This window comes from Bubalus bubalis, chromosome 12, assembly GCF_019923935.1.
Source record: "Bubalus bubalis isolate 160015118507 breed Murrah chromosome 12, NDDB_SH_1, whole genome shotgun sequence".
NCBI lineage: Eukaryota > Metazoa > Chordata > Mammalia > Artiodactyla > Bovidae > Bubalus > Bubalus bubalis.
In genome coordinates this window covers 85,953,132-85,972,427 of record NC_059168.1, presented here as the reverse complement: position 1 = coordinate 85,972,427, position 19,296 = coordinate 85,953,132, and the positions used below count along the sequence as shown (strand labels likewise).

Here is a 19,296-nt window from a genome sequence, read left to right as displayed (position 1 = left end):
GGATCAGACAGGCAGAAGACCACCAAACAGTGAGCACAACCTTTTTTTGGTGCAAGTTTGGCCTTGGGAAGTGCACTGGAGCTTCTTCTCAGTCCAACTACTGATGTAGTCATTGCTGATTGTCGTACAAAATCCATTTTTCATTGCACATCATAATCCGATTGAGAAATGGTTCGTTGCAGTTGTGTAGAATAAGAGATGACACTTCAAAATGACAATTTTTTCTGATTTGTGGTCAGCTTACAAGGCACACACTTATCGAGCTTTTCACCTTTCCAATTTGCTTTAAGTGCCAAATGATGGGAGAATAGTTGACATTGAGTTCTTAGGCAACTTCTTGTGTAGTAGTTGTTAAAGTGGATCAGCTTCAATGATGGCTCTCAGTTGGTCGTTGTCAACTTCCAATGGCTGGCCACTGTGCTCATCTTCAAAGCACTTGTCTCCTTTGCAAAATTTCCATCACTGCACTGTATGTCTGTTAGCAGCTCCTGGCCCAAACGTGTTGTTGATGTTATGAGTTGTCTCCACTGCTTTACAACCCATTTTAAACTCAAATAAGAAAATCACTTGAATTTGCTTTTAGTCTAATTTCATTTCCATAGTTTAAAATAAATATAAAATACACAGCTAGTAATAAGTCATTAGCAAAAATACATAAAGCAAGAAATGAGCATTGAAATGATGTATAACACAACCACATTTATTTATGTATTCCAGTATCAACTGGCAAAGTTCAACAAAACAAAATGGCAATTGCTTTTGCACCAACCTTATAAAAAAGCCAGGAATCATGAAATACCATGGGTATAAAAGAAACTAAAGACCTCTGAAACACAAGGTACAAGAGAACAAATGATAGAGAATGAAGGTGAAACACTAGGTAGGGATTATATCACCTTAAGAGGAGACTTCAGGTAACTAGGTAAGGAGTTCCAACTTTATTTAATAAGTGATAGAAATCTATTAAAGGGTTTCAAGTTTGAGAGAAACATAAACAGTATGCATTTTCAAAAGCTTCTTCAGAAATACTTTGTCTTATATGGATCAGATAATGTGTGTTTGCTGAATACATCTAGTGTTTCATAATTGACAAAAAAATGTCATAAATCGAAAGATTTACTGAAAACAAAAAATGGTCAGAGGATTTAGCATAGTTGATGAAGCAGAAGATGTTTTTCTGGAATTCCCTTGCTTTCTCTATGATCTAATGAATGTTGGCAATTTGATCTCTGGTTCATCTGCCTTTTCTAAACCCAGCCTATGTATCTAGAGGGCTTCCCTGGTGGCTCAGATGGTAAAGAATCTGCCTGCAATGCAGGAGACTTTGGTTCAATCCATGGGTTGGGAAGATCCGCTGGAGAAGAGAATGGCAACCCACTTCAGTATTCTTGCCTGGAGAACTCCCTGGACAGAGGAGCCTGGTGGGCTACAGTCCATGGGGTCGCAAAGAATAGGACACAACTGAGCAACTTTCACATCTGGAAGCTCTCAGTTCACATGCTGCTAAAGGCTAGCTTGCAGGATTTTGAGCATAACCTTGGTAGCATTTGAAGTGAGTGCAATTTTCTGGCAGTTTGAACATTCTTTGGCATTGTCCTTCTTTGGGATTGGAATGAAAACTGACCTTTTCCAGTCCTGCAGCTACTCCTGAGTCTTTCAAATTTGCTGACATACTGAGTGCAGCACTTTAACAGCAACATCTTTTAGGATTTTAAATACCTCAGCTGGAATTCCATCACCTCCACTAGCTTTGTTTGTAATAACACTTCCTAAGGCCTGCCTGACTTCACACTCCAGGATGTCTGGCTCTAGGTGATGACCACACCATCGTGGTTATCCTAGTCATTAAGATCTTTTTGGTATAGTTCTTCTGTGTATTTTTGTTACCTCTTACTCTACTAACAGCCTATAAGAGCTTATAGTAAACACATTACAATGGCTATGTATTAGGGAAAGAGAATAAAACAAAAAGAACTGAAAGGGGGGAAACATAATAAACATAATTTTAAAAAAAACCAAATGAGGTCTTTGTGGATAACTAATACAATAAGTTGTGAGCCAAGGAACATAATTAACTACATGTACCTGAATTTAAAATAGTAAACAAAATTATATATACCATCTTTTATTTTGCCCTATAGAGAGACAATTTAAGATATTTAAACAGGTGAATTTAGTATTTACTTACATGCTTGTAAAATAATTTCATAAACACCATATTCTGACCTGTTCCACACCTGCATATTCAACATCTTTCTTTCCTTAACCACCTTTACCCATCCTAAAAACACATGGTGTGATTTCTCGGCACCCTCCCAAAGGTTCTTGGTTTAATGAAAATCAGAGCACGCTTGTGGAAGTGCAACACATAAGTATCATTTGTTATGTATAACAGACATTAAAAAGTTTAGCATTCTATTAGAAAATTATTTCATTTTCATTAAAGATAATTTTCACTGGTAATCACTTTATTCTACATTATGATAAACACCACAAGAGGGAGCTTTGGTCAACCTACTAAATACTGATTAATGTATGCAGAACACAAACACAGTAATACTCTATGAAGAAGACCAGAGAACCCAAGAGATGTTACATTTTAGCTGGGTAGACAGGGCATACAAACCTAGATAGAAAAAAGTGGCCTGTGAAGTACAGCATGAATTTTAAGTGAGTAATATTATGGACATTATGACAGAGAGTGATCGGTCAGGTTAGCATTCTCAAAGAAAATTTTCCACATGAGGTACAAAAATCAGAGCAGAGCTTTAAGAATATGGATCACTGATGACAATCAATAAAAGTGAATATCAAATAGCTGGCATAAATAAGTTGAGAAGTAAAGAGAAAAGAAAAATCAGCTTAATTCAAAATAAAAGTCTTGACAAGATAATTAATAAGAATACACAGAAAGAAAACATGATCTCTCCCAATCAGGAATTGCTGCCAGGAATTACAGCACACTTACAGAGAGATCATTATAAACATGAACTAGTTTTGACTGGTAGAAAATGTTTGTCAAAATGCTATGAGGAAGATGATTACTTATCTGAGTTCTTATTTCTCTTGAATTCACCAAATCTACAACTATTCTACAACTAGATGAATGATTTAGTAAAGAAAATGTTTTGATTTAGGTATTTTATTACCTTGTTTGAGTCATTACATAGTTAGTAAAACTAAATTTCTATATTTTTTTAATTATGAAGTCTAGATATGTTGTTTTCTTTTTGTCTCTTAAAAAACTAGCATTAAAAAAAACCCAAAACTCGCTTGTTACTTACTTCATCCATCTTCATACATGTGCCAAAATCTGCTAATTTCAGATGCCCATGTTTATCCAAGAGCATGTTGTCAGGCTTCACATCTCTGTGAATTAAACCCATGGAGTGTATGGCATCCAAAGCAAGAACAACCTCAGCAGTATAAAATTTGGCCCATTTTTCAGGTACATCATAGTTACTCATAAGGTTTACAAGGTCTCCACCAGGCATGTACTCCATTACCATGTACAGATACTTATCATCTTGAAAGGCACAAAAGAGCTGGAAAACAAAACAAGAAGGAAAAAAGTTTAAAAAAAGAAGAGGGACTTCCCTGGTGGTCCAGTGGCTCAGACTCTGCACTCCCAATGAAGAGAGCCTGGGTTCAATCTCTGGTCAGGGAACTAGATCCCACATGCCACAACTAAGACCCAGTGCAGCCAAATAAATAAATAAAAATATTAAAAAAAAAACAAAAAAGAAAGAAAACTAGAACTGTTAACAGAAAAAAAAATCCCCAAATCAATACTGCTATTGAAAAAGACAAATTACTGTAAAACCAACACAGAGTTAAACTTTATGAAATCTTTGACTTTAGATTTGGATATCTTTAATGGAGAACGAGTTATCAGATAAAACTATTATATGGATATCTTCTTCATGCTTAACTAACAAAATATGCATAAATGTATCATTTTCCCTCTTGGAGAATACAGGAATCTATTTAAATAGACATATTTTTAAAAGAGAAACAGAATAAGAAAGAGGAATATAAAAGGTGATGACTAAAGAATCCATAATAAATAGCCCAACTTTCTGCAAATAAATTCCTGCACATAACTCACAAAGCAGAGAGCTGAGCAGGCAGTTTAGAAACACCTAAGATACCAGATTCAATAGATTCCAGAAGAGGGAGTAAGTCCCATACCACTGGGAAGAGTAATTCGTAGCCACATAAGGGACAGGGCCTTCTCCCTTCCTTTCCCCATCATCTTGTTCATAATCAACAGCAACTGACAGTGCTAACTGCACTCAGACTAAAGCAGTGGCACTGGGACCTGAGAACAAGGACACCAAGCTAGGGGACTTGCTGGGGCATACTTATCAGGGTCTCCTAATAAATCAGGTGAGATTAGGACTAATATTATTAGCACCAGAACTAGTAACAAGGCACCTAAGATAGGTCCTGACCCTCAGGAGAGATAAGAAACCACAAATTCAGAAGGAAAGGTATCTGTACATTCCACCCAACAATATGTCCCACCCCTTCCTGAAAGCACACAACATAAACAGAAAAGATTTCCACAAACAGAAAAAGGAACAAAAACAAGAATCTAGGAGGTTTTACAAATAGCAGAAGAATGAGGAGAAGCAAAAAGCAAGAGAGCCAGGGAAAGGTACATTCAATTAAACAAAGAGTTCAAAAAAATAGCTAGAAGAGACAAGAAGGTCTTCTTCAATGAACAATGCTTAATAAGACAAAAACAACAAAAGGTGAAAGACTAGAGATCTCTTCAGGAAAATTGGAAACATCAAGCGAGCATTCCACTCAAAGATGGGCACAATAAAGGATAAAGGTGGTAGAGACCTAGTAGACACTGAAGAGATCAAGAAGAGATGGAAAGAATATACAGAAGAACTGTATAAAAAAGATATTAATGAACTGGATTACTATGATGGTGTGGTTAGTCACCCAGAGCCAGACAATACGGAGTGCGAAGTCAAGTGGGCCTTAGGATGTATTGCTGTTAATAATATAGCTAGTGGATGTGATGAAATTCCATCAGAACTATTCAAATCCCTAAAGGAAGATGCTACCAAGGTTTTTCATTCATTATATCAGCAAATCTGGAAGACCCAGCAGTGGTCATAGGACTGGAAAATCCTCATCCCAATTCCCAAGAAGGGTAGTACCAAAGACTGTGCTAAATATCAGACAATTGCACTCATCTCCCATGCTAGTAAGGTCATGTTTAAAATCTTGCATGCTAGGCTTCAGTATTATGCGAACCAAGAACTTACAGATGTCCAAACTGGGTTTAGAAAAGGAAGAAGAACTAGAAATCAAATTGCCAGCATTCGCTGTGTTATAGAGATAGCAAGGGAATTTCAGGAAAATATCTGTTTCCATCAACTACACTAAAGCCTTTGACTGTGTGGATCATGACAAACTGTGGGAAGCTCTTAGAGAGATGGGAATACCAGATCATTTTACCTGTCTTCTGAGAAACCTGTATGCAGGTCATGAAGCAACAGTTAGAACCCTGTATGGAACAACTGATTGGTTCAGGATTGAGAAAGGAGTATGACAGGGCTGTCTGCTGTCACCCGGTTTGTTTAACATACAGGCTGAGCACATCGTGAGAAATGCCAGGCTGGATGAGTTGCAAGATGGAATCAAGATAGGCAGGAGAAACATCAACAACCTCAGATATGTGGATGATACCACTCTTAATGGCAGAAAGTAAAGAGGAACTAAAGAGCCTCTTAATGAGGGTGAAAGAAGAGAGTGAAAAGCTGGTTTAAAACTCAACATTCAAAAAACTAAGATCATGGCACACAGAAAGACAGGGAAAAGATGGAACTAGTGACAGACTTCCTCTTCTTGGGCTCTAAAATCACTGTGGATGGTGACTGCAGCCATGAAATCAGAAGATGGCTGTTTCTTGGCAGGAAAGCGATAACAAACCTAGACAGTGCTTTGAAAAGCAGAGACATTACACTGCCGAAAAAGGTCCATGTAGTCAAGGCTATGGTCTTCCCAGTGGTCAGGTACGGTTGTGAGAAGCTGGAATGTGAAGAAGGCAGAACGCTAAAGAACTGATGCCTTTGAACTGTGGTGCTGGAGGACTCCCGAACATCCTTTGGACAGCAAGGAGATCAAACCAGTCAATCTTAAGGGAGATCAACCCTGAATATTCACTGGAAGGACTGATGCTGAAGTGCCAGTATTTTGGTCATCTGATGTGAACAAATAACTCATTAGAAAAGTCCCTGATGCTGGGAAAGACCGAGGGCAGAAGGAGAAGAGGGCGTCAGGGGATGAGATGGCTGGACGGCATCACTGATACAATGAATATGAACTTGGCCAAACTCCAGGAGATCGTGAGGGACAGGGAGACCTGGAGTGCTGCAGTCCATGGGGTCACAAAGAGTTGGACAGGACTGGGCAAATGAACAACAAGAATCAACAATTGAGAAAAACCAGTATCATGAAACAGAACCAAAGCAATTCAAGAAACAGAAAGTTAACAGTCATGGAAATGCTTAAATAGGACAAATTAAGAACAGCTCTAAAAATATGAAAACCAATAGCCTCAAAAGAGTAACAAGTCACATCAAGTAAACCACAGGATGATATGGGAAAAAGTCTGAAGCTCTGGCATTAAATATATAAGTAATGATAAGAGAAAAACAAATTATAAAGCAAGAAAATCGAGCAAAGTAACTTTCTCTCTCTGAAGTCACTGAAGGATTCAGAGATGAAAAACAGAGCAAAGTCAGAAGGGTTCCAACATCTAGCTAAATGCAGTCTGGAAGAGAGAACATAGACCAGAAGAAAAAGAAAAAATAAATAGCAAACAAAAACTTCCAGAAATGAATAAAGTTAAAAATCTAGATTGAAAGGACTACAAATGAAACAAAGAGAAACAGATAGTGCTAAACTCTCAGAAACCCAACAAAAAAATTCTAAAAGTTTACAAAGACAAAAAGTATCTTATGTACAAAACCCAAATCATATTGTTAAAAAACATTTCAGCCAATACAGAATACAAAAAACAGAGATATAGCTTTAAAAATATGAAGTAAACAAATTTCAATTCTAGAATATGGCAGTCGGAAAAAAAACCCAATAAAATGGCAAAATAAATATGTATTACATCATGTGTATTCTTAGAAATCTGATAACAAACCACTTCTGAAAGAACTGCTCAAGGAAAATGGTTTGACAAAATGAATAAATCCAAGTAAGAGAATTATGTGAGACATAAGAAAAGGGGACAAATAATCGAGAAAAGTTTATTAAATATAATTACTGATACAAAATTAAATACTTTGAGAAAAGTCAAGTCAAGATTAGAATAATTTTTAAATGGAAGGTGGTGAGATGCAGAGAAGAAAGGGACAAAAAGACATTATAATGCTAGTTACCAAATTGAGAAGGGGGGGTGTGTGTATGTAATGCTAAATGGCAAAAGGAAAGCTGTGTGTGTGTGTGTGTGTTTGTGTGTGTGTAATGCTATAAACTTTAAATGGCGAAAGGAAAGCTGTATATAAATATGTATCTGTGTGTGTGTGTGTGTGTGATGCTATTAATGCTAAATGGCAAAAGGAAGGATGGATATAAATGGAGAAACACTCATGTTCCTGGAGAGAAAGTCAGTATCATAAACATGACAATTCTCTTCAAATTGATCTACAGAATCAATACAAACTCTATATCCCAGCAAGTTATTTCCTAGAAATCAACAAACTGATAAAAAAAATTTACATGGAAATGCAAATAACCCAGAAGAGCCAAAACTATCTTATAACAAAACGAAGCATCACAATTTCAAACCTCAATACAAAACTATTGTATCAAAACAGTACTGGTATGGTATAAGGATAGATATACAAATCAATGGAACACAAGTGACAGTCTAGAAATAGCCCTTATATTTATAGGTCAAAAATATATATATATATAATATATATATAATATATATGTATATATACACACACATACATACAAAGGTGTCAGAGCAATTTCGTTGGAAAAGTACAGTTTTCCTAATGAATGGTGTCTGAATAACTGGATATTCACAGGCAAAAATACGAACATTTTTAGGCCCCTACTTCACATCATAGTCAAAAATTAACTCAAAATATATCACAGGACTAAAGTTATGAGCTGAAACTATAAAAATCTTATGAAAGAACAAAGGAAAAATATTTATCACCTTAGATTAGGCAAAAATTTCTTCTAATATAAAAAAATTGGCAAAATGAAAAACTGGCATAAGATTTGATCAAAATTAACATATTCTGGCTTCAGAAAATCATATGAGAAGAGGAAAAGACAAACCACAGACTGAAAAGAAATACTAACAAGTGATATATATGATAAAGTATCTAGACTATGCAAAGGACTCCTACAACTCAACAGGAATATAAGCAACATAATCTTTTAAAGGGTAAAAATCTGAACAGACATTTCACCAAAGAAGACACAAGAGTGGTCAATAAGCACATGAAAAGGCGCTCACTATCATTAGTCATTAGTCAAGTTAAAACCACAGTGAGATCTCACTTTACACACACCAGAATGACTATAATAATAAGAAAGAATATCAAGTGTTGGCAAGAATGTGGAGAAACTGGAACCTCATATATGCTGATAAGAATGTAAAATGGCACAGCCACTTTGGGTAATAGTATGGCTGTTGCTGCCACTGCTAAGTCACTTCAGTCGTGTCTGACTCTGTGTGACCCCATAGACGGCAGCCCACCAGGCTCCCCCGTCCCTGGGATTCTCCAGGCAAGAACACTGGAGTGGGTTGCCATTTCCTTCTCCAATGCAGGAAAGTGAAAAGTGAAAGTGAAGTCGCTCAGTCGTGTCCGACTCCTAGCGACCCCATGGACTGCAGCCCACCAGGCTCCTCCATCCATGGGATTCTCCAGGCAAGAGCACTGGAGTGGGGTGCCAGTGCCTTCTCCAAATAGTATGGCAACTTCTTTAAAAATAAAACACAAATTTAGCACACAACTAAGACTCCATTCCTAGGTATATATCCAAGAGAAATGAAGTATGTCCACAAAAGACTTTTATGCAAATGTTCACAACAACATATTCACTATTTATAATAGTTTAAAGTGGAAGCAATTCAAATGCACATCAAATGGTAAATGGACAAAGATAATGGAGTATCCACATAACTCCTTCCCCCTCAACTGGGTATTCTGCAGTACAACTCTGATGCCAAGTACTTAGAGTTAGCATCAGACACCATAAGTTACAAGCCCAGTCTTTCACATGATCGCCCTCGCTTTAGACATTAGCTGTACTTCTCTACCTTGAGAGTCCCCAAGCCACCAGCATTCTGGTTAACTACAAATTCTGGAGTTTCCATGACTCAGGTTCAATAATTCACTGGGTTAACTCACAGAATTCAGGAAAGCACCATACTTTTGACCACAGTTTTACTGTAAAGGATACACATAAGGTGAGGTCTGGGAGGCAACAGAGCTTCTGCATCTTCTCCTTGTGGAATCAGGGTGAATCATCATCCCAGTACATCAATGTCTTTACCAACCAAGAAGCTCCATTGAGTGTCAATGTCTGCAGCTTTTATTAGGATTTCATTACATAGGTACAATTAATTATATCATTGGGCATGTGATTAAACTCAATTTCCAACCTCCTTCTAGTACTCCTAGCTTGAAAGGCTGAGAGTTCTAATCCTCTAATCATGTGCTCATTTCTTTCTAATGATCAGCCCCCATCTCATCCAGTTCAGTCAGTTCAGTCGCTCAGTCATGTCCAACTCTTTGCGACCCCATGGACTGCAGCATGCCAGGCTTCCCTGTCCATCACCAACTCCCGGAGCTTACTCAAACTCATGTCTATCTCATCCAAAAGTTATCAAAATGCCAACAGGAGTTGCCTCATTAGCATAACACACAAGAAATTGAAGAGTTTTTGAAGTTCTGTGCTAAGAACAAGGAACAAAGACTCTTGATTAAACCACATATACTGTGCTATGCTGCTCAGTACTAAAAAGAAATGAAGTACAAGACATGCTACGATGTTCATGAACTTCAAAATCAGTATTATAAGGGACACGGACCAGATCCAAAAGACAGACAACATGTTGTATGATTCCATTTACCTGAAATGTCCAGGCAAGGCAAATCTACAGAGATAGGAAGCATACCTGTGGTTGCCTGGGGCTGGAGGGGAATGGGAAATGACTTTAGGTATAAGTGATCATTTGGGGATGATGAAGCTGTTCTAAAAATCAGATTTCAGTGATGCATGTGGCCTGTGACCCGAACTACTAGGTAACCAAGTGGGGGATTATTTCTCTTTGTAGAAGTATTCTACTCAAGAAGAAATAACTCAGTTGGAATATTACCATTTTGCAATCTTTACAAAATTAATGATCTCAACACAGCACAGACATCTGGTAAATAACAAGAGTAAGAGATAGCCAGACATTAGCCTCCTGAAAGAAGAAAACATTACCCATGAAGCTGTCCTACCACATTCCCCATTGATCAAGCCTTTATATTTAATCATCAACTAACAAAAACATAAATGAGAGGAACATGTTAAAACTATACCACAGGATGAAATCAGCAAAAACCAGGTTTCTTCACCAAGTGGCACAAGAGAAAAGCAGCTAAAAGTAAAGTGTTTAGGAATATACTTACTTGGATGTATGAAACTATAAGGAAAGCAGGTAAGTGTTTACTATAAAAGGAAGAACATTAGAAAGCACCCAAAGAACACAGCAAACTTGATATAGAGGTGGATTAAAAAAGAAAAAGTTCTCTCAGCAAAAATGTTATTTTTAATGTGCAATATTCATCTATTAAATTTAAAGTACACTAAGAATATAGCTCTAAAAAATACAGACAGCTCAAAGATTTATATTGTACCATAATCCATATAAAAAAAGTTAAAAGGGTACAGGAACAAATTATGGGGGCCTTCATACAATTAAGCACTTAATAACCATTAAAAAAAAGGGGGGCTAAAAAAGGGGGGGCTAATTTGGAATACTGCTTGCAATAATCAACTAAAACTGATCATAGGTTTATTTATGACCCATTATTTTCACTGCAAGGTAGATAGATCCCTAACAGAAATGTGGGAACATATGTGCCAAAAATTCATATGAAAGAAAATTGAGCACATTTTTCATAATTAGAGAAGGAAATGGCAACCCACTCCACTACTCTTGCCTGGAAAATTCCATAGACTGAGGAGCCTAGTAGGTTACTGTCCATGGGGTCGCAAAGAGTTGGACACGACTGAGCGACTTCACCTTTCCACTTTCACTTTATTCATAATAGCCAAAAGGCAGAAACAACCCAGGTATCCATGAATTGAAAAATAAATAAAATGTGGTTGATCTATACAACAGAATATTATTCACCCAATAAAAAGAATCAAGTGCTCATACAAGCTGTAACAGGAAAATATGTTGAAATATGTTCAACCCTACTATGAACAAAGTTAGTTGAGGTGATAGAATTCCAGTTGAGCTATTCCAAATCCTGAAAGATGATGCTGTGAAAGTGCTGCACTCAATATGCCAGCAAATTTGGAAAACTCAGCAGTGGCCACAGGACTAGAAAAGGTCAGTTTTCATTCCAATCCCAAAGAAAGGCAATGCCAAAGAATGCTCAAACTACCGCACAACTGCACTCATCTCACACTCTGGTAAAGTAATGCTCAAAATTCTCCAAGCCAGGCTTCAGCAATATGTGAACCGTGAACTTCCTGATGTTCAAGCTGGTTTTAGAAAAGGCAGAGGAACCAGAGATCAAATTGCCAACATCCACTGGATCATGGAAAAAGCAAAAGAGTTCTAGAAAAATATCTACTTCTGCTTTATTGACTATGCCAAAGCCTTTAACTGTGTGGAACACAATAAACTGTGGAAAGTTCTGAAAGAGATGGGAATACCAGACCACCTGATCTGCCTCTTGAGAAATTTGTATGCAGGTCAGGAAGCATCAGTTAGAACTGGACATAGAACAACAGACTGGTTCCAAATAGGAAAAGGAGTACATCAAGGCTGTATATTGTCACCCTGCTTATTTAACTTCTATGCAGAGTACATCATGAGAAACGCTGGACTGGAAGAAACACAAGCTGGAATCAAGATTGCTGGGAGAAATATCAATAACCTCAGATATGCAGATGACCACCACCCTTATGGCAAAAAGTGAAGAGGAACTAAAAAGCCTCTTGATGAAAGTGAAAGTGGAGAGTGAAAAGTTGGCTTAAAGCTCAACATTCAGAAAATGAAGATCATGGCATCTGATCCCATCACTTCATGGCAAATAGATGGGGAAACAGTGGAAACAGTGTCAGACTTTATTTTTCTGGGCTCCAAAATCACTGCAGATGGTGACTGCAGCCATGAAATTAAAAGACACTTACTCCTTGGAAGGAAAGTTATGACCAACCTAGAAAGCATATTGAAAAGCAGAGACATTACTTTGCCAACAAAGGTTCGTCTAGTCAAGGCTATGGTTTTTCCTGTGGTCACGTATGGATGTGAGAGTTGGACCGTGAAGAAGGCTGAGCGCCGAAGAATTGATGCTTTTGAACTGTGGTGTTGGAGAAGACTCTTGAGAGCCCCTTGGTCTGCAAGGAGATTCAACCAGTCCATTCTAAAGGAGATCAGCCCTGGGTGTTCTTTGGAAGGAATGATGCTAAAGCTGAAACTCCGATACTTTGGCCACCTCGTGCGAAGAATTGACTCATTAGAAAAGACTCTGATGCTGGGAGGGATTGGGGGCAGAAAGAGAAGGGGACGACAGAGGATGAGATGGCTGGATGGCATCACCGACTTGATGGACATCAGTTTGGGTGAACTCCGGGAGCTGGTGATGGACAGGGAGGCCTGGCGTGCTGCAATTCATGGGTTGCAGAGTCGGACACAACTGAGTGACTGAACTGAACTGAATGACTGACTGCACAACTCCATAAATACACTGAAATTACTGAAAACTAACTAAATAAATAGAAATAAGTCAGTTATTTTGACAAGTTTTCCCCAAAGTCACACATTTCATACATCTAAATATGATGGTACATGAAATGTGCTTTACCAGAGATAAACAAATGATAACCAGGATTATAATCTATTACTTTTTCAACTGTGCAATGTTTCACTATTGATATGCTTCCACAAATTCATTAACTATCTCAGTAGACAGTTTTTATAGGTCTACTCTGCAGAATGAAAGATCAAAGATATAAACTTACAAAATGAAACAAAAACTGGCGATTAATCTGTTACTATGAAAGCAATTTAAAACTAAAAGTGGATTAATACTTTGCTACCATCACTTCTTAATCAAGTAGATTACCATGATATATAATTTGCTACAAAAAATTTAGTATTAACTAAACATATCAGGAATTTCAGGCTACTGGCTAGATTTAAAAAATAAAGTGAGGAGGAAGGGTGAAACTCAACACCACACAAAAAAAAGCAATGGTAATGAGTTTTTAAAATACATGGTCATCAAGGAAGCAAATTTTTTATCTCCAAATAGCCTTCCACAAACATGGTATCAAACTTGTGGATCATTTAAGCATACTGAACATGCTCTGATATATATCTAAGTTTACTCATGTCATCTGACCAAAAATGTCTGCAGAATTAGCTATTAGCACACACACACAAATTTGGAAAACTAAAGCTAGTGAGGAATATAACTGAAAAAAAGGCAAAATAAACTTACTTCACAGTCAAATAAAAAGCTGAATTAGGAATCCCAATACTGTCTTACACTATAGGTAACACATAAAGGACTGAAAGAGAATTTTCAAAAATTTTAATGTTAAATTTTTTGTCCTTTTCAAGATAAACTAATTATTGTTCTTATCATACAATCATACAAATCATGAGAAAGAGTAAGTGGGGGACAATGGCATACTGGTAACTCAATTCTTTAAAAAGGAATTTAAAAAGACAAAGTTGCAAGTAATACTTGTTTCTGTACAATTTACGTCATATCTATCATGTGTAAATGACATACTGCTGTAGAAGATTAAACAAGTGTAATGAATCAGATCTTATTAAAAATAACTACACTCTCATGTGAATGAGATATAGGACTTTCAGAATGCAAAATCAATTCTAACTTATAAGCACTTATAAAAAAGGGAAATAAACATATAAAAAGTTCGTCTGCTTACCTGAACCACCCAGGGACTGTTGGCAAAGGCCATAATATCTCTTTCCTCCCAGAAAAAAGCAGAATCTGATCTTTTTATCATTTCAAACTTACTAAGAAGCTTCATAGCATAAACTTTCTGTGATGCCTTATGACGAACCTGTTGATTTTTAACACAAGAATTAATACTTTAATTTTATGAGAAAATGGTGAACAATAGATCATACTATAATGCTATTCTTCAAGATTTAGTTAACAACAACAACAAAAAATGACCCTTAGCTAACAAAATGGAAAAACACAGCATTTTTAATGAGAGGAGAAAATTCCCAACAGCCTAAATTTTTCATGAAATATATTATACCTTTAAATGCTAAACTCACTATAAAACTACCTCATTTCATCTAAATAAAACAGAATTCATTAAGCTTCATTCCTTCATATTAAGCTAACCAATTTAAAGAATAAAACATTGTTAAATGAAAAAATTGTAAGGTATGTACATGTATCCATCACGATTTGAACATAAGAACCTAATAAATTTAGATACCAAGGGTTATTTGTGATTTTCTTAAGTCATCCTTACTTCTTTTATAGGTATCTTATTTAAAAGGTTATTTTTTTTTTTTTAAAGGGGGAGAACCACCAATAATATGGTTATTTGATCAGTTCTTACCTTTTTCATTAGACTGCTAATTCCATAAGGGCAAGGACAACATCTATTTTTGACCATCATTTTAATCCTAGAATATAACATAGCAAACTCTACCACAGAACCAATAAATATTTAATGAATGTTTATAATAATTGACTTCTATTAGATAATCAATAATAAATAGTTAACTGCTAACATTTACATTTGAATTACCTAATAGGATGTCCAAAACCGAACTCCACATCTTCACCCCTCAATTTATTCCTCCCATAGTTTCTATTTCAGTAAATGGCATATTCATTCTCCTAACTGCTCTGGCTAAAAACCTCTGGCTCCTCTTTTTCTCATACAGCTCATAAAGCTCATCAGCAAATCACATCAGTCCTACCTTCAAACAGTCTCAGAAACCAACCATTTCTAACTATCTCCACTGATACCACTCTGGTCTGACAGTTTTTGCAGGAATACCTTGTTTTACTGCACTTTGATTTACTGTACTTTGTATGTATTACATCATTTTTTTTACAGACTGAAGGTTTGTGGCAACACTGTGTTGAGCAAATCTGCTGGGGCCATTTTTCCAATAGCATTGCTCAGTTCATGTCTGTGTGTCATATTTTGGTAATTCTCACAATATTTCAGACTTTCTCATTGTATTGTATTTGTTGCAGTGATCTGGGATCAGCAGTTGTTCTGAGGTGCCACAAACCATGCTCTCATATAAGACAGTAAACTTAAATGCTGTGTGTGCTCAGACTGTTTCACTGACCTACTATTCCCCTCTTTCCCTCACGTTGGGCCTCCTTATTCTCTGAGACACAACAATATTGAAAGTAAGCCAATTAATAATACTACAGTGGCCTGTGGGTGCTCAGAGGAAGAGAAGGGTTGTGCATCTCTCATTTTCAAGCAGAAGCTAGAAAGGATTAGGCTCAGTAAGATAGGCATGATGAAAGCTGGGGCAGGTTGAAAGCTAGGCATCCTGCACCAGTGAACCAAGTTGTAAATGCAAAGAAAAAGTTCTTGAAGGAAATTACAAGTGCTACTCAAGTGAACACATAAATGATAAGAAAGCAAAACAGCCTTATTGTTGATATGGATGAAGTTTTGGTGGTCTGAATAAAAGATCAAACCAGCAGCAACATTCCCCTAAACCAGAGCCTAATCCAGAGCAAGGCTCTAACTGTCTTCAGTTCTGTGAAGGCTGAGAGAGATAAGGAAGCTATAGAAGAGATGTCGGAAGATAGCAGAAACTGGCTGCCCATGAACTTTCCTCACAGTATCAAAGAGCAGGGTGACACAGCAAGTGCTAATGTAGGAGCTGCTGCAAGTTATCCAAAGGATCTAGCTGAGATAACCATTCCAAAAATTCCAGAGCCTATAAGAATTATGCCAAATCTACTGATGGTGCTCTAAAAATGGAACAACAAAATCTAGATGTCAGAATATCTGTTGACAACATGGTTTACTGAATATTTTAAGCCCACTGGTGAGATCTATGCTCAAAGAAAAAGATTCCTTTCAAATTATTACTGTTCATTAACAATGTACCTGGTCACCCGAGAGCTCTGATGGAGATGTACAATGATACTAATGTTATTTTCATTCCTGATAACACAACATCCATTCTGCAGCCCATGGATCAAAGAGTTATTTCAACTTTCAAGTCTTACTATTAAAGAAAAACATTTTGTAAGGCTATAGCTGCCATAGATAGTGATTTAGCTGATGGATCCAGGCAAAGTCAACTAAAAACCTGGAAAGCATTCACCACTCTAGATGCCATGAAGAACATTTGTGATTCATGGGAAGAGGTCAAAATATCAACACTATCAGGAGTTCAGACGAAGTTAATTCCAACCCTCACTGCTGACTTTGAGGAGTTCAAGACTCAGTGAAGGAAGTAACTACAGATGTGGTGGAAATAACCTCATTGTTCTCTACCCGAGAACTCAATTTGTTTTCTTTTAAGAAGACATCATAATTTGCAATTTTTGCTTCCTTGTATTGTCTGAGTCCCATTATTAGAATATAAGCTCAACAAAGGTAGGGATTATTCAAAGAGGAAATACCAATGGTATACCAGAAAGCAACTGCTATGCAGCTGATAACAAAACAGGGACACCAGATGTTAAACAGTATTACAGAGACATTCAATTTCTAGCCAAAAAAAAAGAGTGAAGAAACCCTGATATTTCCTGGGCATCCAGACAAGACATCTTAGGAGAAAGAACCATGCTCTAAAGCAAGGCCTACTCTAGCACCACCTAACAAAGTTTTATAATACCAAACCCTAAAAGATCAAAAAGGGAGTAGAGTTTGGAGGTACAGTACTTAAAAGGACTTGGGAACAACTTGGTCTTTAAACACATCTACATTTACAAAGTAAAAAACTAAGGCTCCAAAGTTAAAAGGTTATCAACAAGTAACTGGACAGCTTATTAAAATGAAAACCAACACTTGTCAAAGAAAAATAAAATCCAGAGTCTCTATCATATATCTAAAAGGACCAGTACATAATTTAAAAATTACCTGAAAGGCAAAAAGAAAAACATGACTCATCATCAAGAAAAAGGCAGTCAACAGAAAACAGCCCCAAAAGACACTGGATTTATCTAACAAACACATTAAATATCTCTTTCAAATCTGCTCAAAAGCCTAAAAGAAAGTATGCTAAAGGAAAAGAGGAAAAAATAGTTTCAATGAAAGAACAGAAGGAAAAACCAACAGAAAAGTGGAAACTATTAAAAAAAAAAAAGAACCAATTGGAAATTCTATAACTGAACAATAACTAAAATGGAAAATTCTTTGGATGGGCTTAACAGAGACTGGAGATAAAAGGATATTCAGTATGTGAGGGAGGTTCAAGAGGGAAGGGATAGCCTTTGGCTGATTCATGTTGATGTATGGCAGGAACCAACAATATGATAAAGCAACTGTCCTCCAATTAAAAATAGGTAAATTTTTTAAAAAAGAACGTTCAGTGAACCTAAACACAAATCAATCTGAAGAATAAAGAGAAAAATGAATAAATGAAAATGTATACAGACTTAGGGGCCTATGAGACAATTTTAAAGTCTAAAGTATGTGCAAATATAAATGGGCTAAACATACAATTCATAGGCAGAAATTATCAATTAATTAAAAAGCAGCATTGGGGGTAAAGTGGTGAGCATAGTTGGCTTCCAGAATTAATTAAAAAGCAAAACATAACCTTATATATTTTAAATATAACATCAAACACGTTAAAAATAAAAAGAAAAGGATAAACCATGCAAACAGCAAGGATAAGAAAGTAGAACAATATTAATAATAGACAAAACACAACAAGGTCAAGAGATAAAGAAGATAATTCAGAAAAAAAGAAGTATAATTCATCAGGAAGACAGTAAAAATTCTAAATACGCTTGCATCTAATAAATGAGCTTAAAACTTCATGAAGCAAAAATTGACAGAACTAAAGAAAGAAGCAGGCAAATCCTAATTTCAGCTGGAAATTTTAACACCCCTTTTCAGTACTTCATACAACAAATAAATAAAACCAATATGGATTGAAAGAAAATACAGCCCAGGATAAAAACTGCTCAATCATATTATAATTACAAAGGTTTTTATATCAATGGGTTATATCACTCTTAAAGTATTTTGACATAAGTTTACATGAAAAGAATCCTATATGCAAAGGGCCAAATGAATTATGATGAGGGTCATAGATTATATCCGTTTTCTATGCCAAACTATTAACCTGAAATAACAATTCCTTCTATTTGTATGGTGCTATGCCTTTTACAGAATGATGGAAATAAATACATGGAAAAGCAATACGAAAACATGATTGCGAGAGTGTGGGATTAGGGAATGAACGATCCTAGTCCATTCCCTTCCCCAGAAGACAGACAAGATTTTTACTTAGCAAATTATAGCAAAGCAAATGCTCATTGCTAGCAAAGCTTTTAATAAAAGTTCCTTTTTTTTAGTTTATGTTACTAAAAAGAGACAGCTAAGGTACTCTCTCTTCTGTACTTATGCCATTCTTCAAACGTTCACTTATTCTAAGAGCAAATTAGATTTTGAATGTTGCTTAACTTCATTAGAGAAAGCAATCATATAACAGTAATAACCAATTAATTTATACCCTAATATTATTTATGCCTGATCCAGACCACGACAAGAGTTTTAAGAATCATGCTATAAAGAACAGGAATGCCAAAGAATGTTCAAACTACTACACAATTATGCTCATTTCACAAGCTACCAAGGTAATGCTCAAAATCCTTTAAGCAGGCTTCAACAGCACATGAACCAAGAACTTCCAGATGTACAAGCTGGATTTAGAAAAGGAAGAGGAACCAAAGATAAAACTGCCAGCATCCATTGGATCATAAAAAAAGCAAGATAATTCCAGAAAAACATCTGCTTCACTGACTACACTAAAACCTTTGACTTGTGGATCACAACAAACTAGAAAATTCT

At 36.3% G+C, this 19,296-nt stretch overlaps 1 protein-coding gene across 7 annotated transcripts in view; it reads right to left on the bottom strand.

Moving 5' to 3' along the window:
- The window catches only part of ROCK2 (Rho associated coiled-coil containing protein kinase 2), a 132,937-nt gene that overhangs the window by 54,726 nt on the left and 58,915 nt on the right, over positions 1–19,296 (bottom strand). For 6 of the 7 annotated variants that reach the window (XM_006073749.4, XM_006073747.4, XM_006073751.4 and 3 more), the window contains exons 4-5: positions 14,191–14,328; positions 3,285–3,545 (exon numbers count right to left, since the gene is read on the bottom strand). In XM_006073749.4, coding sequence (XP_006073811.3) covers positions 3,285–3,545; positions 14,191–14,328 — 399 coding nt within the window. The remainder of the gene's footprint in view (positions 1–3,284; positions 3,546–14,190; positions 14,329–19,296) is intronic. The other variant, XM_044926246.2, reaches the window with a different exon arrangement.